Consider the following 27,473-nt stretch of genomic DNA (forward strand, 5'->3'; position numbering starts at 1 on the left):
TGTGTGTGTGTGTGTCTGTGTGTGTGTGTGTGTGTGTGTGTGTGTGTCTGTGTGTTTCCTTCCAGGTCAACCCAGGTGCTTTGCCGCGGTGTGAGAAGTATTTCAGAGACCAGGGTTATGACTTCAAGTTCACTAACGGACGAGTTGTTCTGGTTCGGAGGACTCCAGGACCCGCCCGCAGGAGGAGACAGGTGGGATGTTTTATTTACTTCCTGTTTCCTGTTGAGCTTTCAGCCAATGAGACGGCCCTCCTGAGCTCTGAGTATTAGCTAATAGTTGTTTCTGTCCTGCAGCAGAGAGGCTTCCCTCTGGACCCGGGTCACCCCCTGCAGATCATTCCGCGTCAGAGGACAGCTGATCGCCCCGTCACCTGGACCGGTCTGGGATTTGTCAGAGTGTTGGAGGGGGCGGGGCTTAGGTTCACTGTGGACAACGTCCCGTCGTCTATGGATTACCAGCTTGTGATTCGTTACCAGCCAGAGGTATAGAGAGTGGTCGGGGTTCTGGTTTTTATCTGGTTTTTATATACATTTTTACAAACTATAATCTTTTGTTTTATAAAAGAAAGAAAAATAGAAAACAACAATGGTATTAATTGTAAAAATCCTTTAAATGAATCACTTCTGACAGAAATAATTTAGAGTAAACACCAGAGCTTCTTACCTTAATCGTGACTTTTATTCTTTTATTTTTTTATTTTAATTACAAATTTCTCTTCCAATTCTAAAACGTCAACTGATCTTTCTCTGCAGTCTCCGTCTGATTGGCTGGCTTCAGTCAGCATCATCGCGGCGTCGCTAGGCGACGGCAGATGCCACAGCGGCCCGACAGGAAGTAAAACTCTGATTCTTCCTGGAAACTCTAGGTGAGACTGAGATCGGTGAGAAGAGGGTTTTGATCAGAAGGAAAGGCAAAAAGAAACTTCACATGTCAAAAAAATTCTCTTAAAGACGCAAACATAAGATGAATTTAGTAATACGTATACAGAGTCACTGCTCCCCCCGTTGTTCACATAGGGACCACCAGAGGTCGCTGTCAGGTCACCTTTCACTACCAGTTATTGATTATACATTATATCTGTGATCAGAATACAATGATTATAATGGGAAGACATGTAACAGTAAAGCTTGTTTTAAAGGAAAAGACATGTCATCTTTACTGTTTGTCATGATTGTTTGTGTCTGTGTGTTCTGGTTCCTGTTTTATTTTGAAGTCTCCGTTTTCTCCCTTGTCTTGTCTAGTTTTACTTCCTGTCTTGTGGTTTCCCGCCTTTTGTGATTGTCTGATTTGTGTCACCTGTTCCTTGTTAGCTGGTCTATTTAGTCCTTGTTTTTGTCTGGTGTCGGATATTTGTATGCTTCATGTTGTCTTGTCTTCTGTCGTCGTGGTTTTTATCCGTTGTAAGATCTTTGTATGCTTCATGTCGTCTTGTCTTCTGTCATTGTGGTCTTTGTCTGGTGTCGGCTCTTTGTATGCCTGCCAACCTCTGGACAACTTTGTTTGTAAGTTTTTGATAAATTCTGTATCTGACCTTAACTGCATTTGGGTCCAAGCCTCGCTACTTTATCTGCCTGAAAAACCCGACCACAAATGGACCCAGCAGTTTTTGAGCTTCACATTCACCCTTTGGACTCTAATGGTGAATTCATGGTTAAGTTTTATCGCTCTCTGCATGAAGATCCCGCCTTTGCTAGGCACATCATGGAGGTTCGCTGGCGGGCTGTGGATCGCAAATTCAGCCTTCCAGAGCTTCAGCAGCCAACCAGCCGTCCTGTCTCCAGGACTGTCAGCCTTCCAGAGCTTCAGCAGCCAACCAGCCGTCCTGTCTCCAGGACTGTCAGCCTTCCAGAGCTTCAGCAGCCAACCAGCCGTCCTGTCTCCAGGACTGTCAGCCTTCCAGAGCTTCACCAGTCAGCCAGCCGTCCTGTCTCCAGGACTGTCAGCCTTCCAGAGCTTCAGCAGCCAACCAGCCGTCCTGTCTCCAGGACTGTCAGCCTTCCAGAGCTTCAGCAGCCAACCAGCCGTCCTGTCTCCAGGACTGTCAGCCTTCCAGAGCTTCAGCAGCCAACCAGCCGTCCTGTCTCCAGGACTGTCAGCCTTCCAGAGCTTCAGCAGCCAACTAGCCGTCCTGTCTCCAGGACTGTCAGCCTTCCAGAGCTTCAGCAGCCAACCAGCCGTCCTGTCTCCAGGACTGTCAGCCTTCCAGAGCTTCAGCAGCCAACCAGCCGTCCTGTCTCCAGGACTGTCAGCCTTCCAGAGCTTCAGCAGTCAGCCAGCCGTCCTGTCTCCAGGACTGTCAGCCTTCCAGAGCTTCAACAGCCAGCCAGCCTGCCTGTTTCTCGGCCTACTAGCTACCTGGCTACAGGACCCCCCTGGCTATATTCTCTGGGACTCGTGGAGGCCCTAGAAGAAGTCAGGGTCAACATGGCTCCGGACGCCATGTCCTGCGTCAACTTCTCTCCAGCCCAGAGCTTGTTGTAATGGTTGCCCATGTCCATCTTCGGTAGCGGCTATTTTATGTGTGGGGAACATGCAGGATTGTATTGTTTTCCCAAACAGATAAAATATATAGCTGTCTTATCAGAGGCCTGGATTGGTAACACGGATTGTGTATGTTCTGATTTCGGTGTATTATTTCCTTTGTTTTGAAATGTTTTACTAATTGATGCTTCTATAAAATGACACTGGGTTGTGACATAAGGGATCATCATCAGCTGATTGATTGGAATCTGGAGAATGACGGAAAGAAGCGGTTGTGTTTAGAGGGCGCAGCGTGGCAGGTTTTCCAGGCAACACCAACCTCTGGATAAAATATCTTGTTCGGTGGATAAAAAATTAAGATTTCTCCTTGGGACTACGGCGGTGACCCTGGTGCTGAACGGACCGTGGCGAGGTTGCATAAGTTGCCTGTGTAAACAGTATTAACCCTCTGAGACCGAGACACTCGCCCACGCGTTAAAACAGCACCTCTGATTCATAGTTTAATCATTTAAAAACCATACAAGCTAGCGACTTACCAATGGTTGCGTCTAAAACATAACGAGTTAGCGGTTATGGAGGTCTCTTCCGGGTCTTTCTAGCCTCTACAGGTAATTTTCTATCAGCCTGGAACTTCCAGTCTTTTTTGGGGTCGTTGAGCATTAAATCCAAACTGTTACATCCAAGATTGATCCACTTTATAATAATCCATCATTCATCGCGTTTTGGCTCATTTCTCAGTAACTTTGCCTTGGTCAGTCACCCCTGAGCCGTTTTGTCGGCGGCCCGGCTGACTTCTGTTCCTGTTATCCTGTTGCCTGTCTTCAGCCCCGCTAACCCTTCAGCCTGCTTAGTTTCCATAGGGGGCCAACCATCGCTGGCCTGCTTGGCCTCCAGAGGGGCTCCGACGGTTGCCCAGTCTCCAGAGGGAGTTTTGCCCGCTCCAATGATGTTCAGAGGAGTTTTGCCCTCTCCGACGGCCTCCAGAGGGGCCTTGCCCTCGCAGTCGGCCTCCAGAGGGACTCCGACGGATTACCCGGTCTCCAGAGAAGTTTTGCCCTCTCCGGCGGCTTCCAAAGGCTTTTTCACCTTTGTCCAGTGTCCAGAGGAGTTTCACACTCGCCGTCAGCCTCCAGAGGGGCTCTAACGGATTGCGCGGTCTCCAGAGGAGTATTGCCCTCACTGACGGCCTCCACAGGGTTTGTGCCTTTGCTGTCGGCCTCCAAGGCATCTTCGACAACCTGCTCGGCCGCCAGAGGGGTTTCCCCTTCGCTGCAGTCTGCAGCCCTGGGCCTCATGCCTGGCAGGCTGCAGCACTTTGGTCCCCAAGCCACACTGTCCTGACTTCCCTTTGTCCTCAGTTCCCAAGCCCCACTTGACTCTTGTTCTCCCTTTGCCCCTCCGGGGGTTGAGTTTTGGTTTGATTGAGTTTTCAATTGCTGTTGACAATATACTGATTTATAGAGATAAAAAGAGATACCCCCCTCCCCCCCCCGTAAAACCTTTTGACTCTGATATGTCAACAAAATGAAACAAGAAATTTGAACCTGGCTTTTTCCAATGTTCATATATCTGTTCTGGAAATATATGCAAATAAGCAATTTTTTAACGAGATACTTAATGTGCATATTTAACTTAATTTCATAAAACTTGTAATGGAAGATATATATTTTTCTTAAACTCAGTAATCAACTGGGGAAGTTTCATGGTATCTATTCATTATTTGTTTCCTGTTTGTCTGCAGAGGACGTATTCTGGACTCGGCGTTGTGTCTGAACACAGGTGGTCGGTACGTTGTGAACGTTGTCTTCAACAGACATCCGGGATCGGACGCCTCGTCCAGCTCACACATCCTGATCGACTCGGTGAGGAAGTCTTCATCTGTTGGACATGCTGACTGTCCAGTCAGAGCACAGCAGCAGGACATAGTGACTGTCCAATCAGAGCATAGCCGTGTGTGTGTGTGTGTGTGTGTGTGTGTGTGTGTGGTGTGTGTGTGTGTGTGTGTGTGTGTGTGTGTGTGTGTGTGTGTGTGTGTGTGTGTGTGTGTGTGTGTGTGTGTGTGTGTGTGTGTGTGTGTGTGTGTGTGTGTGTGTGTGTGTGTGTGTGTGTGTGTGTGTGGTGTGTGTGTGTGTGTCAGTCTCTGTGTGTGTCAGTCTCTGTGTGTGTCAGTCTCTGTGTGTGTCAGTCTCTGTGTGTGTCAGTCTCTGTGTGTGTCAGTCTCTGTGTGTGTGTGTCTGTGTCAGTCTCTGTGTGTGTGTGTCTGTGTCAGTCTCTGTGTGTGTGTGTGTCTGTGTCAGTCTCTGTGTGTGTGTGTGTGTGTGTGTGTGTGTGTCTCCACCTTTTGATACATTATTCTTGGACCAGTCCACTTGAAACTGTGTCCTATGTGTCCAGATGGGTCTGATCCCCAGCGTCCAGTCCGTCCCTGACTTCTGCTCCCAGCGTGACCTCAACTCTTTCCAACACGTTCGCTGCGTCGGATTGGCTGCTGAGCTCGGCCCGCAGGGCACGGCTGGAGTCTGCGAGGGACTCATCCAGAGCATGTCGGCACGAGTCCACAACGGAGCTGTTTGTAAGTATTGCACCACAAATCCTTTTTTTTTTTATAAATGTAATGATTCTACATTTTCAGATTTCTCATTATCCCTGTTTTTTTAATCTCTTGTTTTGTTTTCAGTAAATGGTTTATTGACACAGAAAGTTAATCTTATGTGGAATTTCCCTGGTGATTGTTGCATAAATAAACATGTTAAACACAAATTGAAACGATTAATAAAGAAAACAAATATATGGAAAATGGCTGTTAAGCATGAGAAAATGAAGGCTGAATGGGTTGTGTGTTGAATGTAATAGTCACATGTAAAGTCTGGATGAAGGCTAGTGCAAAGTGTGGTGGTTAAGAGTCAGTGTCAGCAGGGGCTGCCCACCTTTCTAAGTGAATCTCTGGTTTCCCGTTGCCAGTGTGCAGGTGTGACGTCATCGGCTCTGTTGGACCATCTTGCAGTGACCTGGGAGGGTTCTGTGAATGTAAACCCAATGTGATTGGACGTTGCTGTGATACCTGTGCACCACTGACGTTTGGTTTCGGACTAGACGGCTGCAAACGTGAGAAACTCTCACAACCAAAACATCCCAAAAACACAAGATACAACACAATGAGGAAGTTCTTCTGATGGTTTTTCTGGCTGATTTTGTCTTCCAGGGGCTGCAGACGGCTCTAGTTAAAGGAAGATGTTACAGTGGGTACGGAAAGTATTCAGACCCCTTTAAATTTTTCACTCTTTGTTTCATTGCAGCCATTTTCCAAAAATCAAAAAAGTTCATTTTATTTCTCAGTAATGTACACTCAGCACCCCATCTTGGACAGAAAAAAACAGAAATGTAGAAATTTTTGCAAATTTATTAAAAAAGAAAAACTGAAATATCACATGGTCATAAGTATTCAGACCCTTTGCCGTGACCCTCATATGTAACTCAGGTGCTGTCTATTTCTTCTGATCATCCTTGAGATGGTTCTACACCTTCATTGGAGTCCAGCTGTGTTTGATTATACTGATTGGACTTGATTAGGAAAGCCACACACCTGTCTATATAAGACCTTACAGCTCACAGTGCATGTCAGAGCAAATGACAATCATGAGGTCAAAGGAACTGCCTGAAGAGCTCAGAGACAGAATTGTGGCAAGGCACAGATCTGGTCAAGGTTACAAAAAAATTTCTGCTGCACTTAAGGTTCCTAAGAGCACAGTGGCCTCCATAATCCTCAAATGGAAGACGTTTGGGACGACCAGAACCCTTCCTAGAGCTGGCCGTCCGGCCAAACTGAGCTATCGGGGGAGAAGAGCCTTGGTGAGAGAGGCAAAGAAGAACCCAATGGTCACTGTGGCTGAGCTCCAGAGATGCAGTCGGGAGATGGGAGAAAGTTGTAGTAAGTCAACCATCACTGCAGCAATCCACCAGTCGGGGCTTTATGGCAGAGTGGCCGACGGAAGCCTCTCCTCAGTGCAAGACACATGAAAGCCCGCATGGAGTTTGCTAAAAAACACCTGAAGGACTCCAAGATGGTGATAAATAAAATCCTCTGGTCTGATGAGACCAAGATAGAACTTTTTGGCCTTAATTCTAAGCGGTATGTGTGGAGAAAACCAGGCACTGCTCATCACCTGTCCAATACAGTCTCAACAGTGAAGCATGGTGGTGGCAGCATCATGCTGTGGGGGTGTTTTTCAGCTGCAGGGACAGGACGACTGGTTGCAATCGAGGGAAAGATGAATGCGGCCAAGTACAGGGATATCCTGGACGAAAACCTTTTCCAGAGTGCTCTGGACCTCAGACTGGGCCGAAGGTTTACCTTCCAACAAGACAATGACCCTAAGCACACCGCTAAAATAACGAAGGAGTGGCTTCACAACAACTCCGTGGCTGTTCTTGAATGGCCCAGCCAGAGCCCTGACTTAAACCCAATTGAGCATCTCTGGAGAGACCTGAAAATGACTGTCCACCAACGTTTACCATCCAACCTGACAGAACTGGAGAGGATCTGCAAGGAGGAATGGCAGAGGATACCCAAATCCAGATGTGAAAAACTTGTTGCATCTTTCCCAAAACGACTCATGGCTGTATTAGATCAAAAGGGTGCTTCTACTAATACTGAACAAAGGGTCTGAATACTTATGACCATGTGATATTTCAGTTTTTGTTTTTTAATAAATATGCAAAAATTTCTAAATTTCTGTTTTTTTCTGTCCAAGATGGGTTGCTGAGTGTACATTACTGAGAAATAAAATGAACTTTTTTGATTTTTGGAAAAAGGCTGCAATGAAACAAAGAGTGAAAAATTTAAAGGGGTCTGAATACTTTCCGTACCCACTGTATATAATAATATAATATTTTAATAGAAAATGATATAATCTAAGGAATCCAGTGGCACCTGGCCAGTAAAAACAACTTTTGGGAAATAAAAAAGTGAAATTTTAAAGGGGGCCCTTGACCTCTGGCTCAATATATCTGAATGAAAATGGGTTTATTGACCATTAGATGATTTCAGAGCCGTTTTCAGGTGGTAAAAAAGCTTTGATTTTGCACCAATTCTGTTAAAAAGATAACATAAGAAATGCTGCAACAAATTATGAGACATAACCAAGTATGAGAATGGCCATCAAACACCTATTTTTTCTCCCGTTGTGTTTGCAGCATGTGAGTGTGACCCTCGAGGTTCGCAAGCGGAGCTGTGTGATCAGGTTAGAGGTCAGTGTGTGTGTCGTCTGGAGGTCACAGGTCGACGCTGTGACCGCTGCCAGGGGGGGTTCTGGGGGTTCCCTTCCTGTCAACCCTGTGAATGTAACGGACTGTCAGAGGAGTGTGACGAAGAAACCGGAGAGTGTCTGAACTGCAGGGAGCAGGCCACCGGAGCCCACTGTGACAGGTTATACAACACTCATATCTATGGTCTGGGTCAATACTTTATTCTCATTGGCTGCAGGATGTCCATAAAAAAGGGAAATAGGACACCCACTGAAGGAGTTCTGGTATAACTGAATGAATGTGCTACATTAAAAGAAAATGGGAATGTGGTATTTTGCTGGTGCTTTAGTGCCTCGTCCTCTGAACAACACAGGGTGGCGCTAACACACAAGCTGCAGTGGGAGCAGTAAACAAAGTTTGCATTGGGATGGGAATTATTGTTCCAAGTATTAGTCACAGCCTCAAGCGTAACTATAGATTTTGATTGTTAAAGGCATCACATATAAAGTGATGTAAAACAAGTGAACATGGTATGAAAGGGACTAAAGGACTAAGGACCCCTTGTTGGGCATAGAACAGGGTTCTCCTGGACTAGAGTCAGGTGTCCATTAACACCTGACTCTTGACCCCTTGTTGGGCATAGAACAGGGTTCTCCTGGACTAGAGTCAGGTGTCCATTAACACCTGACTCTTGACCCCTTGTTGGGCATAGAACAGGGTTCTCCTGGACTAGAGTCAGGTGTCCATTAACACCTGACTCTTGACCCCTTGTTGGGCATAGAACAGGGTTCTCCTGGACTAGAGTCAGGTGTCCATTAACACCTGACTCTTGACCCCTGGTTGGGCATAAAATAGGGTTCTCCTGGACTAGAGTCAGAAACATCCTGTAGATTCATTACTGGTGACGTCCTGTGTTGCTGACCAGGTGTGTGGATGGTTACTATGGTAACCTTGCATTGAGAACACCCTGTCAGCCCTGCCTGTGTCCAGATGCTCGGAGCAGCGGACGTTTCTTCGCCACCTCTTGTCAACACGACCCACAATCCCTCGGTGTGACATGTGACTGCTGGGAGGGGCACACAGGTAGGACCTTACTTTTTAAATAGACTCTGGGGAGGGACAGGAGCACTGGATCCGGAGAGCGGAGAGTCCTGATTTGACCATGATATGGAGATCAGACCGGTAGTAACTGTTTATGCGTATGTCTGGGTATAAATAACAGTTTATTGTTCCTGGTTAAACCCGGATGAACTCTGCATATTATTTTTACAGTTTTCAGCCGTGATTCAGAATTAAAATTCTGCATCCGCCCATTCCTTGTGGCTCCGCTCATTAAGCTAGAGCACATCTCGAGTACATGAACACCTCGTTCCTCATTATACCGTGGAGTACTCCTCGTTCCTCATTATACCGTGGAGTACTCCTCGTTCCTCATTATACCGTGGAGTACTCCTCGTTCCTCATTATACCGTGGAGTACTCCTTGTTCCACATTGGAGTACTCCTCATTCCTCATTATACCATGGAGTACTCCTCATTATACCATGGAGTACTCCTTGTTCCACATTGGAGTACTCCTCATTCCTCATTATACCATGGAGTACTCCTCGTTCCTCATTATACCGTGGAGTACTCTTTGTTCCTCATTATACCGTGGAGTACTCTTTGTTCCTCATTATACCGTAAAGTACTCCTCGTTCCTCATTATACCGTGGAGTACTCCTTGTTCCACATTGGAGTACTCCTCATTCCTCATTATACCGTGGAGTACTCCTCGTTCCTCATTATACCGTGGAGTACTCCTCATTCCTCATTATACCGTAAAGTACTCCTCGTTCCTCATTATACCATGGAGTACTCCTCGTTCCTCATTATACCGTGGAGTACTCCTTGTTCCACATTATACCGTAAAGTACTCCTCGTTCCTCATTGTACCGTGGAGTACTCCTTGTTCCACATTATACCGTGGAGTACTCCTCATTCCTCATTATCCTCATTATACCGTGGAGTACTCCTCGTTCCTCATTATCCTCATTATACCGTGGAGTGCTCCTCGTTCCTCATTATCCTCATTATACCGTGGAGTACTCCTCGTTCCTCATTATCCTCATTATACCGTGGAGTACTCCTCGTTCCTCATGATATTATTATGTTACATATTATTCTTTACTACGTACAGTTGTTAGCATTTTAATGTGACGCTGAGTATCTCAGGTCCGAGCTGCGACAGATGCAGCCCTGGTTTCCATGGCGACCTGTCGTTGCCCGGTGCCCGGTGTGAGGAGTGTCCCTGCAACAACAACATCAGCCCGGCCGACAGCAACGCGTGCGACAGCGTGACAGGAGAATGTCTTCGATGTCTCCACAACACGATGGGACCCCGCTGCCAGGACTGCAGGCCTGGTTACTACGGCAACGCCCTGGACCAGGACTGTAGTGGTAAAGATCCTGATAATGATGACAAGAAGGCTCTATCTCTCATCTCTCTATCGCTCCATCTCTCCATCTCTCGCTCTCCATCTAGCTCTCCATCTCGCTATCTATCTCTATCGCTCCATCTCTCTATCTATGTCTCCATCTCTCTATCGCTCTATCTAGCTCTCCATCTCGCTATCTATCTCTCTATCGTTCTATCCCTCTATCTATGTCTCCATCTCTCTATCGCTCTATCTAGCTCTCCATCTCGCAATCTATCTCTATCGCTCCATCTCTCTCTCTCCATCTATGTCTCCATCTCTCTATCGCTCTATCTAGCTCTCCATCTCGCTATCTATCTCTATCGCTCCATCTCTCCATCTCTCGCTCTCCATCTAGCTCTCCATCTCGCTATCTATCTCTATCGCTCCATCTCTCTATCTATGTCTCCATCTCTCTATCGCTCTATCTAGCTCTCCATCTCGCTATCTATCTCTCTATCGTTCTATCCCTCTATCTATGTCTCCATCTCTCTATCGCTCTATCTAGCTCTCCATCTCGCAATCTATCTCTATCGCTCCATCTCTCTCTCTCCATCTATGTCTCCATCTCTCTATCGCTCTATCTAGCTCTCCATCTCGCTATCTATCTCTATCGCTCCATCTCTCTATCTATGTCTCCATCTCTCTATCGCTCTATCTAGCTCTCCATCTCGCTATCTATCTCTCTATCGCTCCGTCTTTCTATCTCTCCATCTCTCTCTCTCCATCTATCTCTCCATCTATCTCATCTCTCTATCGCTCTCTCTATCTATGTCTCCATCTCTCTATTGCTTGATTTCTCTATCTCTCCATCTCTCTCTCATCTATCTCTCCATCTATCTCTCATCTCTTTATGTCTCTCTCTCTATCTCGCTATCTATGTCTCCATTTCTCTATCTATCGCTCTATTTCTCCATCTCTCCATCTCTCTATCGCTCTATCTACCCCGAAAGTTGGTACGGTCTACTAACCAATAAAAAGACTTCAGAGGAGAGACTCTGACTGATTCATTAGTTGGTACGGTCTACTGGACCAATAAAGACTTCAGAGGAGAGACCCTGACTGATTCATTAGTTGGTACGGTCTACTGGACCAATAAAGACTTCAGAGGAGAGACCCTGACTGATTCATTAGTTGGTACGGTCTACTGGACCAATAAAGACTTCAGAGGAGAGACCCTGACTGATTCATTAGTTGGTACGGTCTACTGGACCAATAAAGACTTCAGAGGAGAGACCCTGACTGATTCATTAGTTGGTACGGTCTACTGGACCAATAAAGACTTCAGAGGAGAGACTCTGACTGATTTCTCTAGTTGATCTAAATTGAGATTTTAAAAGGTGGAGCACAGTCGTCTGTTGGAGGCGTTTCAGTTGTTACGTCTGGCCGCAGGTACACAACTAAAATATTAAAACATTTTCATAACTACTGCCATACATATGGTTAATCACTTTATAATCGATTCAAACATATTAATGCTGTCGTACATGTGGTAAATCACTTTACAATTGCTGCTGTCTGTTGTAATGTATCTGACTTTGATATTTTGATATTCATATTTATATTTGCTGCTGTCTGTTATGTATCTGACTGTATGTGTCGGTTGCTGCCTGTATCAATAGATACAATAATCTCAAAGAATATCAAAGACTTTGTGCATTTCCCAGAGTGCTCGTGTTACCGGCCGGGGACGGAGGTGACCCAATGTCCTCTGGAGAGTCCCTGCTTCTGTGATTCGAGGACGGGACAGTGTCCCTGCAGGACGGGGGTGACGGGCGTCCTCTGTGACCAGTGTGAGGACGGATACTGGAACCTGGGCAGGGCCTCGGGGTGTCAACCCTGCAGCTGTGATCCTGTTAACTCTCTGTCCAACACCTGTAACAAGGTAAGAACTACACCACCCCAGACACCCCAGACACCTGCAGCTGTGATCCTGTTAACTGTCTGTCCAACACCTGTAACAAGGTAAGAACTACACCACCCCAGACACCACAGACACAACCATAGACACTAACCACAGACACAAACACCAACCACAGACACCTGCAGCTGTGATCCTGTTAACTCTCTGTCCAACACCTGCAACAAGGTAAGAACTACACCACCCCAGACACCAACCACAGACACCTGCAGCTGTGATCCTGTTAACTGTCTGTCCAACACCTGCAACAAGGTAAGAACTACACCACCCCAGACACAACCACAGACACCTGCAGCTGTGATCCTGTTAACTCTCTCCAAACTCTCCAACACCTGCAAAAAGGTAAGAACTATACAGACACCAACTACAGAAACAACACACACCAACTACAGACACAGACACAACCACAGACACCAACCACAGACACCTGCAGCTGGGATCCTGTTAACTCTCTGTCCAACACCTGTAACAAGGTAAGAACTACACAGACACCAACTACAGACACAACAGACACAACAGACACTGATCTGGTTAGGCTGCTACTGTTAGACACCGACACCAACCACAGACAGAACAGACACTGTTCTGGTTAGGGAGCTTTTTTACCTTACGCTAAAACATTTCCATCTTCAAGTTAAAGTGTAGCAGGGCATTGCAAGGTGTAGCAGGGGGTTGCAGGGTGTAGGAGGGCGTTACAGGGTGTAGCAGAGCATTACAGGGTGTAGCAGGGCACTGCAGGGCGTTACAGGGTGTAGTAGGATGTAACAAGGCGTTACAGGGTGTAGCAGGATCAGCAGTCTAAAACCCCAGCAGTCTAAAACTATAACACCATGACTAAGACCAGGGCCAGTTCTATAAGGGTTGAATCTGACAACTATGAAGAGAAGCAGAGAAGACATTTGTAATTCAAATGTCCCTTTTTTAATCACTGAACACGATTCTCTGCATAAGACCCAATCTGCCATAAAGTCACATGTCTGCCATTCTACATGACACTATGAGCTGATTGGCCAAGACGTGTTCCACCTGGCCAATCAGCTCAATGGTTAATGGATACCAATCCAATCAGGAAGTAAGCACTATGAAAAGCCCACAAGTCAGGACAACAACAATGGAAGACGGTTGTTTTCTATATATCTTTGTTCAGTCCAATGTAAATATTTCTGCTGTGCATATGTTGCACTGAGACATGAGACATGTTTCAACAGCATGTGTGTATCTGCAAATATTTTTGTGTATGTGAACAATCTGAAGAATTTTCTTCAATTTGAACTATTTTATTATTGTGGCAAAGTGAGTGTTTTTCATAATGCCCAACAGTGTATTAGGTAAGACTAACTTCTGGTAATATGAATGAAGCATGTGCCATTTAGTTTTGATCATTCTAAATGTGGTTTTGGTTAGCAGGGCATACAGTGGGGCTTGAAAGTTTGGGCACCCCAAGTAAAAGAAATTATTAATTTGCAAAAAGAAGCCAAGAAAAGATAGAAAAATTTCCAAAAGGCATGAAATGACAGATTAGACCAGGGGTGTCCAAACTTTTTGCAAAGAGGGCCAGATTTGATAAAGTGAAGATGCCCGGGGGCCAATAGTTTGATCGGACATTTTTTAACTACAAAAGTTTCATGCAAATATACACTATTATAAAACAATTTTCATTGTCACAATTATCTACCTGATGACATGTTTGTTTCATTGTTCCCTCACAGGTCACACAATCAGTTCAGTTCATACATTAATCGAATTTCTTGTTAAAAAGACTCAAGAAGGAATTCTATGGTTGAAATCTATAAAGTTTACTAAATGACAAAACAGAGACAACAAAAATATGTGTAAAATATTCACATTAACAAGCTGGAATCAAAGACCTTTTTAGTTTTGTCTTTAAAATATTACTCAAACCAACTAATCAATTATCAAAATAGTGATGATGGAGTTTATTATATATAAATACATAGTAAAACCCCCATTGATTTTCTCCATAAGAATTTAATTATCAGCCATAATGTATAAACCATCCGAGGTAGACTGACCCAGTTTCTGTATGATATCAACCTTGTAACATTATAAGAAAAACAATTATCCACTATCTTACGTAGAAAAACTACATTACCCACAATCCTAAGCATACCAGCAACGTTTCTGATTGGTCAAACTTGCTGTTACCATAGAAACGTTTACCGTAACAGCTAGAGCGACAACAATAACTAGCTAGCTGACTAGCAAAGGGAGATCATTACTACTTGATGTTCTAATCCCCCAGCGTCGACTTCAAGGCAGCGCTGCGACCGTGACTTCAAGTTACCCAACCATTGCCCAACCCTAGTACCTTCCAAGCAGCGCTGCCTGGAAGGCAACGCTGGGGGAATATACACCAAACACCGCAAGAGATTGGTCAACACTGACAGTAATGCAGCGCAATCTGAGACTTCGTCTTAGGTTTAACAACCTATGAAACTAATAATGAACAATATGAAACTAAAACGACACAAGCTTAATTTAGAATGGCTTTGGGACGATAGGCTATTCAGAGGTGGGTAAACGCACTTTGGAGGTGGGTAAACGCCATTTCCGAATTTTGAGAGGTGCATAAACGGCGTTTACGTGCGTTTAGCCTCCACTACATCACTGATTATACTCCTTCATCACGGCAACATCTTCATTGCAAATCAAACAACACACTTTCCGTTGATTTCTTTAAAGAAATAGTCATTTTCCCACCGTGGTTGAAATTTTCTGCACTCACTTGCTACCTTTCGTTTCTTCGGTGCTGCCATTTCTGGTGACTCGTGGTAAATTTTTTTCTTTGCTTAATTTTGTTAAATGGAGAAGCACCTTTTCCGTTACTGGCTCCATCTAGTGTTAAAACTGAGAAGTGCAACAGAGTTGAGTTCAAGCGCCATGTGCGGGCCATATTCAACTATATTTTCAGAATTTGCTGCGGGCCAATAAAAACTGACCGGCGGGCCGCAGTTGGCCCGCGGGCCGTAGTTTGGACACCTCTGGATTAGACATTCATATAATATGTCACAAAATGTTAGATTTTATTTCATAATTTACACTTTCAAAATAACAGAAAACTGGTTCACCAGTTATCTTTCAGTTTGGTATCAAACTGTAACTATAATGTGACAGAATCTCCCCCCCTTCCCCTTCAGTGTGGCTTACCACAGGGTTCCATTTGGGCCCCTTGTTATTTTAATTATATGTTAAAACCTGTTTGTTTTCAATGTACCACTGGTGGTTCGAAATTGGAACGCACCATAAAAGGACGTTATTACTTGCATTAAACCGTCATAAACACGCTCAAGTCATACATCGTTAGAAAGCTTAGTCTCATGATTCCATCGAGCCCACACAAAGCACAAGCAATAAGGTGACTTACAGCGGTTATAATCACGTTATGAAGTTAAGAAACACGTAACCGTTTCTGTCTAAATCGAGCGTGCATCCCTACCTTTTGTCCTCGTGTCTTCATCCACAGCGGTGAAAGATCGCCGTAAACGTGGTTGTCCTACTTCGTCAACATGCCAACGTATTAGAATATCCAAGCCTTGTAATCCATAATTATCTGGTCCCCTCACAATCTGGTAGTTTCTGGCCAAGTTTTGACGTAGAGAAATCTAGATCATGCATCATTTCTCGGTTTGATCGCGTGTATCTTTTTCCGTGTGCGCGCTACATTCTCACCTCGCACACCGCTAGAATTTGTGGCTTGTGCAGTTTCCAATGAACTTTCTTCTCAGCCAATAGCATCAGTATTTCTCAAGATACTCCCAAGGTAAGCCAATAAAATCTCACAGTCCCCATTGGGCCCACGTGGGAAAAACTGACAGCATATCCCACCAGTCAGAGAAAGAGGTCATAAAACTGGAATTCCTGTGTAGCCAATAGGAAGACGAGTTGATTGATATCAAACATGGCCAAAATAAACTATCCCTGTGAGGACTCCTGCCCTTTCAAAGCAAAAATAAGGCCGTCTTATGGCATTTCACCATTTCATCTAATTATGATTACTTATTTCTATAAATCTATGTATGTACTTCTTTTAGGCATGTGTGTGAGTGATGTGGATGTGTTTTTGTATTTCAGAAGTTATGTATTTAGCACTTTTTGGGCTTTTTTAGAAATAAGAAATGAGACAAACGCACAGACATATTTGTAGAAATACATTCATATAAAATCCATTTTATAAGTCATTTTCTTCTGGATTTTTTCTGTTCCAAGTTGAGACATGTGGCTAGGGTACTATTTTAGTATATAGCACCTGTAATATGCTTACAGTAGTGCTTTTTATTAATTTTACAGATGATTTACTTGGACGGAAATAGAAATTCTGTGTTCTAACCTGTGTAGCTCTGTGTCAGTAAGGTGTCACACTGCCACTAGAAACAACAAACTGAGAGAGTTAGCTTCACAACGACCTCAGGGTCATCCCAGAGGGCCAAAGCATGTGGAAACTGCAGCATGTTTTAGGGGGTAAAAATTTAGGCGAGAAAATCATATTTTCCAGTGTATTACCTTCCTAATGCCTCAGATAAACTTTCTAAAATGCTATTTGCAGACGATACAAGTGTTTCACTCCCGTAAAACCTGACATTTAAAAAAAGGTAGTTAATGAAGAACTTGACAAGTTATTTACTTGGTCCAAGTCCAACAAACTGTCACTCAATAAAAAAAACAAGTTATATATTTTTCAGTATTAAGTCTGATACATTTAAATCTTCAATGAAAATTCTAATTGATATCTCCATTAATAATGTTAGAGCTTATACTAGATGACTCTTTATCCTAGAAACCTCAAAGTAGTGCCATAAGTACAAAAATAGCCAAAGTGGTCGGTATACTAGCAAAAACTTGGCACCTGATTAACAAAAAAGTTGCATTTATGTTGTATTATTCAATGTTGTATGCATATATCAATTACTGCAATGTTGCTTGGACTAGCAACGCCCCCCCCCCCCCCCCCCCCCCCCCATTCAATTCAATTTTATTTATAGTATCAATTCATAACAAGCATTATCTGGAGACCCTTTACAGATAGAGTAGGTCTAGACCACACTCCAGGATTTACAAGAACCCAACAGTTCTAGTAGTTTCCTCCAGAGCAGCAACAGGGCCACAGTGGAGAGGAAAAACTGCCCTTTAGCCTCTTTACAAACACTTGAAAATATATGATTTTCTCGCCTAAATTTTTCCCCCAAAAAAGTGATGCAGTTTCCACATGCTTTGGGCCTCTGGGATGACCCTGAGGTCGTTGGGAAGTTAACACTCTCAGTTTGTTGTTTCTAGTGGCATTGTGACTCTAGGCCTTACTGACACAGAGCTACACAGGTTAGAACACAGAATTTCTATTTCCGTCCAAGTAAATCATCTGTAAAATTAATAAAAAGCACTACTGTAAGCATATTACAGGTGCTATATACAAACATAGTACCCTAGCCACATGTCTCAACTTAGAACAGAAACAATCCAGAAGAAAATGACTTATAAAATGGATTTTATATGAATGTATTTCTACAGATATGTCTGTGCGTTGTTATTTCTTATTTCTAAAAAAGCCCAAAAAGTGCTAAATACAATACTTCTGAAATACAAAAACACATCCACATCACTCACACACATACCTGAAAGAACTACATGCATAGATTTATAGAAATAAGTAATCATAATTTGATGAAATGGGGAAATGCCATAAGAAGGCCATATTTTTGCTTTGACACAGCTGGAGCCATCACAAGGTTAATATTTTCTAGCCATATTTGGTATCAATCAACTCGTCTTCTTGTTGGCTACACAGGGATGCCAGTTTTGTGACCTCTTCTTCTAAAAACGGGAAATACTGGGAACGTGGGAAATACTTTCAATCATTCCCACGTGGGCCCAATGGGGACTGTGGCATATGATTGGCTAGTCTGAGGGATATCTCAAGATAGACTGATGCTATTGGCTGGGAACAAAGATCAGTGGAATCTGTAGATGCCAGAGAGTCTAGTGGTGTATGGAAGGACTTTGTAGCGCGCCCAGGGAAAAAGTTACAACCGATCAAACTCGAAAAATGATGCACTATCTAGATTTCTCTACTTCGAAACTTGGCCAGAAACTACAAGATTGTGAGGGGACCAGATAATTATGGATTACAAGGCTTGGATATTCTAATACCTTGGAGTGTTGGCAATGTAGGGAAAAAAGTTTTTGGCGATCTTTCACCGCTGTGATTAAAGACACGAGGAGAAAGGTAGGAAAACACACTTGATTAGACTCAAATCTTTCTGTGTTTCTTTACTTCAGAACATGATTATAACCGCTGTAAGTCACCTTATTGCTTTGTGTGTGGGCTCGCTGGAATCATGAGACTTTAAGCTTTCAAATGATGTATGGCATGAGCGTGTTTATGACGGGTTAATGCTTGCAATTTATGAGGGAAGTCAACACGTTCTCAACACTTCCCCAAATGGTCCCGTGGATGGGACCTATACTCAAGAAACCTAGGACAGACCCAGACCCAGGCTCTTGGTAGGCGGTGTCTGACGACCAGTTGGGGTTAGAATGAAGAGTGGCAACAACAATCACAAAAAATAGTAGTTCTTTGTAGTATTTCATGGCATAGCAGGGCACTGTGGGCGTTACAAGGCACAGCAGGACGTAGCAGGACGAACATGGCACCGCAGGACGTGTGGCGGGACCATGGCGACAGCTGCTTCCCTGATTTTGGAGCCTACCTGATCCGAGGGAACATGCTGGGGAAAAAGAACATAAGGACTCCGGGGAGTGACTCCCCAGAGCTAGGTTAGTAACTAGGTTAGTAACTAGGTTAGTAACTAGGTTAGTAACTAGGTTAGTAACAAGCATTTCTGGGACATGGATGCACACAAATAGAAAGATAGGAAGATAGAGGAGAGAGGAGCTCAGTGTGTCAAAATAAGTCCCCAGTTGTCCAAAACTATTACAGCATAACTAAGAGAGACAGGGTAAAGAGAGGAGCCTTGTCAGGCTAGAACTCTTCCCAACCGGATCGGGCTGTATGCCAAGTCTCCCTTTAGTTTTATTAAATGCTTGATTATATGATAGATAGATCTGATAACTATGACGAGAAGCAGGTGGGCCGGGTTAAGCGGACGCTGCGACTCCTCACTCCCTAACAATGTTCAATTCAATTTTATTTATATAGTGCTAAATCACAACAACAGTTATCTCTTTGACTATAAGCTTTATCAAAGAGGAAAGTCTTAAGCCTACTCTTAAATGTGGGGACGGTGTCTGCCTCCCGAACCCAAACTGGAACCTGGTTCCACAGGAGAGGAGCCTGATAGCTGAACGCTCTGGTCCCTAGACCCAGACTGGAACCTGGTTCCACAGGAGAGGAGCCTGATAGCTGAACGCTCTGGTCCCTGGACCCAGACTGGAACCTGGTTCCACAGGAGAGGAGCCTGATAGCTGAACGCTCTGGTCCCTGGACCCAGACTGGAACCTGGTTCCACAGGAGAGGAGCCTGATAGCTGAACGCTCTGGCTCCCGTTCTACTTTTAGAGACTCCAGGAACCACAAGTAACCCTGCATTCTGGGAGCGTAGTGCTCTTGTAGGGGTCTAAGGTACTATGATTCAATTCAATCCAATTTTATTTATAGTATTTATAACCTCGGTCAGACCCAGGCTCTTGGTAGGCGGTGTCTGACGGGCCGGTTGGGGTTAATGAAGAGTGGCAATAACAAAAATAGAAAAAATTAGTAGTTTGTAGCAGTTCTTTGTGGTAGTTCATGGCATAGCAGGACGCTGTGCGGCATTACAAGGCACAGCAGGACGTAGCAGGACGTAGCAGGACGTAGCAGGACGTAGCAGGACGTAGCAGGACGTTGCAGGGCACTGCAGTGTAGCAGTTGAACATGGCATCATGTTAATATAAGATGGTGCCTGACCATGAAGAGCTTTGTTGGTGAGAAGAAGGATTTTAAATTCTATTCTGGATTTTACAGGAAACCAATGCAGAGAAGCTAAAACAGGAGAGATGTGGTCTCTTTTCCTGGTTCCTGTCAGAACACGTGCTGCAGCATTCTGGATCAGCTGAAGAGTCCTTATGGACTTTTCCGAGCAGCCTGATAACAGAGAATTGCAGTAATCCAACCTAGTAGTAACAAATGCATGGACTAGTTTTTCTGCATCATTTTTAGACAGGATATTCCTGATTTTTGCAATATTACGTAGGTGAAAAAAGGCCATCCTTGAAATTTGCTTTATGTGGGAATTAAAGGACATGTCCTGATCAAAGATGACTCCAAGATTCCTCACAGTGGTGCTGGAGGCCAGGGTGGTGCTGGAGGCCAGGCCAGAGTGGTGCTGGAGGCCAGGGTGGTGCTGGAGGCCTGTCCTGAAGGCACGTTTGAAGTTTAGCTAACTGATTAGTTTCATCCGGCTTGATCGACAGATATAATTGAGTATCATCTGCATAACAATGAAAGTTTATGGAGTGTTTCCTAATAATACTGCCTAAAGGAAGCATATATAAAGTGAACAGGATTGGACCGAGCACAGATCCTTGTGGGACTCCATGACTAACTTTGGCGTGCACAGAGGATTCATCGTTAACATGAACAAACTGAGATCGATCTGATAAATAAGACTTAAACCAGCTTAGAGCAGTCCCTTTAATGCCAATTAAATGTTCCAATCTCTGTAATAAGATATGATGGTCAATGGTATCAAATGCAGCGCTAAGATCTAATAACACAAGTACAGAGATAAGTCCTTTGTCTGATGCAATTAGGAGGTCATTAGTAATTTTCACAAGTGCTGTCTCTGTGCTATGATGAACTCTAAATCCTGAATGAAAATCCTCAAATAAGCCGTTGCTATGCAGAAAGTCACACAGCTGTTTGGCGACTGCTTTCTCAAGAATCTTAGAGAGAAATGGAAGGTTGGATATACAGTAGGTCTACAGTTGGCTAAAACATCTGGATCAAGGATGGATATAGGTCTATAGTTGGCTAAAACATCTGGATCAAGGTTGGATATAGGTCTATAGTTGGCTAAAACATCTGGATCAAGGTTGGATATAGGTCTATAGTTGGCTAAAACATCTGGATCAAGGTTGGGCTTTTTTAGAAGAAGTTTAATTACAGCTACTTTAAAGTTCTGTGGTACATAGCCTGTTAATAAAGACAGATTGGTTATATCTAGTAGAGAAGTGTTGACTAAGTGTAAAACTTCATTAAGTAGCCTAGTTGGGATGGGGTCTAAGAGGCAGGTTGATGGTTTAGATGAAGCCTAGTTGGGATGGGGTCTAAGAGGCAGGTTGATGGTTTAGATGAAGCCTAGTCGGGATGGGGTCTAAGAGGCAGGTTGATGGTTTAGATGAAGCCTAGTTGGGATGGGGTCTAAGAGGCAGGTTGATGGTTTAGATGAAGCCTAGTCGGGATGGGGTCTAAGAGGCAGGTTGATGGTTTAGATGAAGCCTAGTTGGGATGGGGTCTAAGAGGCAGGTTGATGGTTTAGATGAAGCCTAGTCGGGATGGGGTCTAAGAGGCAGGTTGATGGTTTAGATGAAGCCTAGTTGGGATGGGGTCTAAGAGGCAGGTTGATGGTTTAGATGAAGCCTAGTCGGGATGGGGTCTAAGAGGCAGGTTGATGGTTTAGATGAAGCCTAGCCGGGATGGGGTCTAAGAGGCAGGTTGATGGTTTAGATGAAGCCTAGTTGGGATGGGGTCTAAGAGGCAGGTTGATGTTTTAGATGAAACCTAGTCGGGATAGGGTCTAAGATGCAGGTTGATGGTTTAGATGAAGAAATAATTGAATTAAATTGATAAAGATCAAGTGAAGCAAAACAGTCTAAACATGTATCTGGTTTTCAGTAGAGCTGTGACCTTCTGTTAGCCTGGCTACAGTGCTGAAAAGAAACCTGGGGTTGTTCCTATTTTCCTCTATTAATGAGGAGTAGTACGTCTAACTTTGTCCGTGAAATTGAAAATATTTGACGCTCACAAAGCAGGAGAAGGCTAGAAGAAGATAGCAAAGTGTTTTCAGATGCCAATATCCTCTGTTGGGAATGGAATTAAGAAATGGCCGTCATCAGGAGCAGTGGAAGTTAAAGATCTGGAAGACCAAGAACAATATCAGACAGAACAGCTCGCAGGAATGGGAGAAAAGTAAGTCCTGACCCCCGTTAGACTCCCCGATCCATCCAGAAAGACCTGGAGACACTGGAGTTGGTCTACACCAGTCCACTATAAAGAGATAATCGTACAGACATGGTCTTCATGGAAGAGTCATCAGAAGAAAACCTCTTCTACGTCCTTACCACAAACAACATGAACATACAGACAAGCCTGATGCATTGTGGGAACAAGTTCTTTGGACCGATGAGGTTAAAGTAGAACTTTAGAACTCATAGTAAAATGAGCAAAGGTATGTTTTGGAGAAGAAAGGGCCCAGAATTTAATGAAAAGAACCTCTCTCCAACTGTTTAGCATGGGGCGGGGTCCATCATGCTTTGGGGTTGTATTGCAGCCAGTGGCACAGGGAACATTTCACGAGTAGAAGGAAAAATGGATTCAATAAAATTTCAGCAAATTTTGGACGCCAATTTGATGCCATCTGTGAAAAAGCTGAAGTTAAAGAGAGGACGGCTTCTACAGATGGATAATTATCCTAAACACCTCAAAATCCACGCTGGATTACATCAAGAGGCGTAAACTGAAGGTTTTGCCATGGCCTTCACAATCTCCTGACCTGAACATAATGTAAATCTGTGGATAGACCTTAAAGGAGCAGCGCGTGACAGACAGCCCAGAAATCTGGAGAACTAGAAGACTTGGAAGAAGAATGGGCGAAGATACCTCCAACAAGAATTAAAGACTCTTGGCTGGCTACAAGGGGGGGGGGGGTACAAGGTATTAACTCTGCAGGGGGCCCAAACTTTTGCAGACACCATTTTTTTGTTTTCTGTAATATTGAAAGTGTAAATGATGAAATAAAATCTACCTTTTTGTGACATATTGTACGAATGTCTAATCTGTCATTTGATCCTTTTGGAGATTTTTCCATCTTTTCTTGGCTTCTTTATGCTCATTAATACACATTTTTACCTGGGGGACCCAAACTTTTGAGCCCCACTGTATGAGATATTTTTCCGTTTGGGTCTGGTTTTATGAATTGGGTTGAGTATTTTCCTAAAATTGACTGAAGTGGTGATGCGTTCAGGTGACGGGGCAGTGTCCGTGCCGTCCTGAGTTTGGAGGAAGACAGTGTGACGAATGTGGAGAAAATCACTTTGGGAACCCAGACCTGCAGTGCATCTGTGAGTAAAGAGACAACCCACTCTACCATTGTCTTGAAGCCTTGTAAGGTTTTATCTGTATGACTTGTCTTGTTTTCAGCTTGTGACTGTAACTTGGAGGGAACCGAGCGTCCGTCATGTGACCCTGAGGCCGGTGAGTGTCTTTGTCGGCCCGGCATCACCGGTATCTTCTGTAATGAGTGTGCCCCTGGACATGACTCGGCGTTCCCGGCCTGTGCAGAGTGCCACCAGTGCACCACCCTCTGGGCCAGAAGTGTGACCGATGTCCAGCAAGCCGCCCAGAGGATCAAGACCTTCATCACTGTCCATGGCGAGGACCTGCGGCCCAGAGACGGTTGCCAATGGCAACAAATGCTGGAGATGCAGTCCAAGCTGGACGGCCTTGCCAACCTGACGAGACTCTCCCCGCCAAGTCTGGAGAAGCTGGAGAAACTGTGTGCCATGACTGGGTATGTTCTGCAGGTTTTAGAGTTTTACAGCCTCACAGCAACATCAGCCTGCACAGAGAACTGAAGAACACATGGTCTTCCTCACAGGAAGGTGAAGGACAGCATCAACCCCAAAATGATTCTGGTTGACCCGTCTGCTCTCCTCAACACGGACATCAACAACATTCGTCTAGAGTTCAGCACCCTGCTGAATAACCTGAAGAAGAAAGTCACCGAGGCCCCGGGCGGTGAACGGGGGGTTCAACACAGTGAGGGTACAGCAACGCTGTTCATGTAAAAGACAGATAATACTTCAGAGAAATCCTGAGAACCGTTAGCTCTATAGATGTGAATATATCTATTAACCCATGTTCATATAAAGACAGATAATACTTCTGATAACCCTTCACTCTTATAGATGTGAATATATCTATTAACCCATGTTCTGCAGGTTAGATTTCTTCTTTTTTATTTAGAGGTGGTAAGAGGTGCAGATTCTATAATTATGATTTGTATTTTGTTTTAATAGATTTATTCTTTCTTCTGCTGGATAAGATCCAGAAGCTTCACACCATCTTCATGTTGGATGAGAAGAGAGTGAGAAGGGCCAGCAAAGCTCTGGAGGTTTCCATGGACACAAGACAGGAAGTTAAACGCAAACTGAGCATGTGCGGCGGAGGCGGCGGAGACCGGGTGCTGCTGGAGAACAAGGTCAAAGAGCTCAGCGTGCTCGACCTTACAGGAAAGGTAAATATTAACTGGAGAGTCACATGACTCACACATCAGCCAATCAGAGTTGTGGATGCAGTTCCTTTATGTCTTCTTATGAATAATTAAGGGTGTTTGTGCAGTCTAAAGTATGATAATAATCCTAAAGTGACAGTCAGCTGAATGTGTTGTATGAGTGAGTATGTTGTGGACTGATGCAGATCTGTGGAGGACCAGGTCTGGAGCACTGTTCCGGCTGTGGGGGAGCTTTGTGTGGATCCCTGGATCTGGGAAACGGGGACTGTGGTGGCCCACACTGTGACGGAGTGCTTCCTGTGAGTCAGATGGCATCAGAGACAGCAGAGAGGGCCAAGAATCAACTGGTCCTGCTGCCATCCAGTTTACAGGAGTCCCAGACCAAGGCAGGTTTACCCTAGGACCACTGGGCAGGGGTCTACTCCAGGGGGGTCTAACTGGGTCCAGATAAAGAAACGTTTAATAAGGATTAACTAGTCCTAGGTGTATGCCTGTTAAAGGAGGGTTTTCCTTGCCACAGTGGACAGTTGGTGTCCTTATACATGCTAGAGAGACCTTCTCCATCTGTAAAGTGTCCAGAGATAACTCCTGTTAGGATGTGACACTAGAAACCAAATTAAAGGCTGTAGTCTGTGTGCCATTGGTGTCCTTATAAATGCCAGAGACCTTATCCCTCTGTCTCATTGTTAAATAAATGTTATAACTGCGACATGAACTAATACAAACTACTATTTCTAGTCACTGTTCCATTTTCTTTATTGTGAGTATTATTGCCACTATTCATACATCATCGTAGCGGTCTAGACCTGCTCTATCTGTAGATTATAGAGTGGTCTAGACCTGGTCTATCTGTAAATTATAGAGAGGTCTAGACCTGCTCTATCTGTAAATTATAGAGAGGTCTAGACCTGCTCTATCTGTAAATTATAGAGTGGTCTAGACCTGCTCTATCTGTAAATTATAGAGCGGTGTAGACCTGCTCTATCTGTAAATTATAGAGAGGTCTAGACCTGCTCTATCTGTAAATTATAGAGCGGTCTAGACCTGCTCTATCTGTAGATTATAGAGTGGTCTAGACCTGCTCTATCTGTAAATTATAGAGCGGTCTAGACCTGCTCTATCTGTAGATTATAGAGTGGTCTAGACCTGGTCTATCTGTAAAGTGTCTTGAGATAACTGTTGTTATGAATTGATACTATAAATTGAATTCAATTAATGTTGTAGCTGTATTTTTGTGCCAGATCAAAGATACCCAGCGAGCAGCACAGGACACCAAAGACCGGGCCAAAGACCTCCAGGACCAGATCACTGACAGCATGGACTCCCTGGAGAGAGAGAAGAACCAGACCAAGCACCTGATCCAGCGAGTCAAACACTACCTGACGGGTCAGTGGTGGGTCCTCCCCTGGAGGACTCTGGTCTTGTCCGGTCCCACTTTAAAGGTTCTCATGACGTTAGGTAGCATGCTGTGGTTTTCACACACTTACGGATTATTGAACTTGGAGCCCGCTATACAAGTCTAATTTCTTTTACCTTAGTGGTAATTATGACTTGAACAATATTTACAAATCTAAACTGATAAATATAACTTTAACATGATGCAAAGATTCTGAAGCTGGATCCACTCAACCAGAAGAGAGTAAATGACTCGGGAAAGTTCATATGCACAGTTTTATACTTTAACAGATATCATTTAACAAAGTTCATATCCACACTGTTTTATACTTTAACAGATATCATCTAACAAAGATAAGATTAGATAAGTAGGTCAAAAAAGATGCAGATATAAACAGTCGTTACTATAGTAACAGTCAGTGCAGGTGAACATTATAATATTGCAGATAACAAGATGGAGGCAAGTGTGAGGAGGGAGAGGAGAGTCTAACAGTATATGAGGGGAGTGGGATCATTGAGGATTAGAGTTCAATAAAGAGACAGTTCTGGGGAAAAAACTGTTCTTTAATCTGCTGGTCCTGGTCCGGAGGACCCTGAACTGCCTGCCGGAGGGCAGGAGAGAGAACAGTCTGTGGGCTGGGTGAGAGGAGTCCTTAAGGATGCTGCGAGCTCGATGCAGACAGCGTTACCTCTGGATGTGCTCGATGGTGGGTAGTGGAGTCCCGATGATGCGGGTAGTGGAGTCCCAGTGATGGGGGGTAGTGGAGTCCCAGTGATGGCGGGTATTGGAGTCCCAGTGATGCAGGTAGGGGAGTCCCAGTGATGGCAGGTAGTGGAGTCCCAGTGATGGGGGGTAGTGGAGTCCCGGTGATGCGCTGGGCGGTTTTCACCACCCGCTGCAGTGCCTTGCGCTCTGCAACAGAACAGCTCCCATACCACACGGCTGCACAGTTGTTCAGGATGCTTTCTGTTGCACAGTGATAGAAGTTCACCAGGATAATCGAGGAGAGCTGATTCTTCCTCGGTGTCCTCAGGAAGAAAAGGCGCTGGTGAGCCTTCTTGAACAGGCAGGAGGTGTTGGTTGACCAGGACATGTCCGCTGAGATGTGGATCCCCAGAAACTTGAAACTGGAGACACGCTCAACAGCCATTCCATTGATGTGGATGGTGTCGTGCCTCTTGACTCCTTTCTGAAGTCCACGATGAGCTCCTTGGTTTTGGTGGTGTTGAGGAGCTGGTTATTTTCAGTGCACCATGTGTCCAGGTGCTTGATCTCTTCTATCAAGCACTTGATCTCTTCTATCAAGCACTTGATCTCCTATAGGCAGTCTCATCATTGTTGCTGATGAGACCAATCACCGTAGTGTCGTCCGCAAACTGATGGAATTAGATTTGTACACAGGCTTGTCGTTGGAGGTGAAGAGGGAGTAGAGAAACGGGCTTAGCACACAGCCTTGTGGTACACCAGTGTTGAGTGTGATGGACGTGGAGCAGTTGGAGCCTGATCGAACATT

The 27,473-nt window shown here is 44.5% G+C and overlaps 1 protein-coding gene across 2 annotated transcripts in view; it reads left to right on the forward strand.

The window, feature by feature from the left end:
• The window catches only part of lamb4 (laminin, beta 4), a 55,078-nt gene that overhangs the window by 21,733 nt on the left and 5,872 nt on the right, over window positions 1-27,473 (forward strand). Inside the window, exons 16-31 of one of the 2 annotated variants that reach the window (XM_032507963.1) lie at window positions 66-191; window positions 297-482; window positions 753-865; window positions 4,223-4,343; window positions 4,876-5,053; window positions 5,443-5,586; window positions 7,675-7,906; window positions 8,651-8,808; window positions 9,939-10,163; window positions 11,848-12,065; window positions 23,296-23,392; window positions 23,472-23,841; window positions 23,929-24,095; window positions 24,350-24,567; window positions 24,750-24,950; window positions 25,806-25,950. In XM_032507963.1, coding sequence (XP_032363854.1) covers window positions 66-191; window positions 297-482; window positions 753-865; window positions 4,223-4,343; window positions 4,876-5,053; window positions 5,443-5,586; window positions 7,675-7,906; window positions 8,651-8,808; window positions 9,939-10,163; window positions 11,848-12,065; window positions 23,296-23,392; window positions 23,472-23,841; window positions 23,929-24,095; window positions 24,350-24,567; window positions 24,750-24,950; window positions 25,806-25,950 — 2,899 coding nt within the window. Of the gene's footprint in view, window positions 1-65; window positions 192-293; window positions 483-752; window positions 866-4,222; window positions 4,344-4,875; window positions 5,054-5,442; window positions 5,587-7,674; window positions 7,907-8,650; window positions 8,809-9,938; window positions 10,164-11,847; window positions 12,066-23,295; window positions 23,393-23,471; window positions 23,842-23,928; window positions 24,096-24,349; window positions 24,568-24,749; window positions 24,951-25,805; window positions 25,951-27,473 lie in introns of both variants that reach the window. The other variant, XM_032507962.1, reaches the window with a different exon arrangement.

This window comes from Etheostoma spectabile, unplaced genomic scaffold (genome assembly GCF_008692095.1).
Source record: "Etheostoma spectabile isolate EspeVRDwgs_2016 unplaced genomic scaffold, UIUC_Espe_1.0 scaffold00005315, whole genome shotgun sequence".
Taxonomy (NCBI): domain Eukaryota; kingdom Metazoa; phylum Chordata; class Actinopteri; order Perciformes; family Percidae; genus Etheostoma; species Etheostoma spectabile.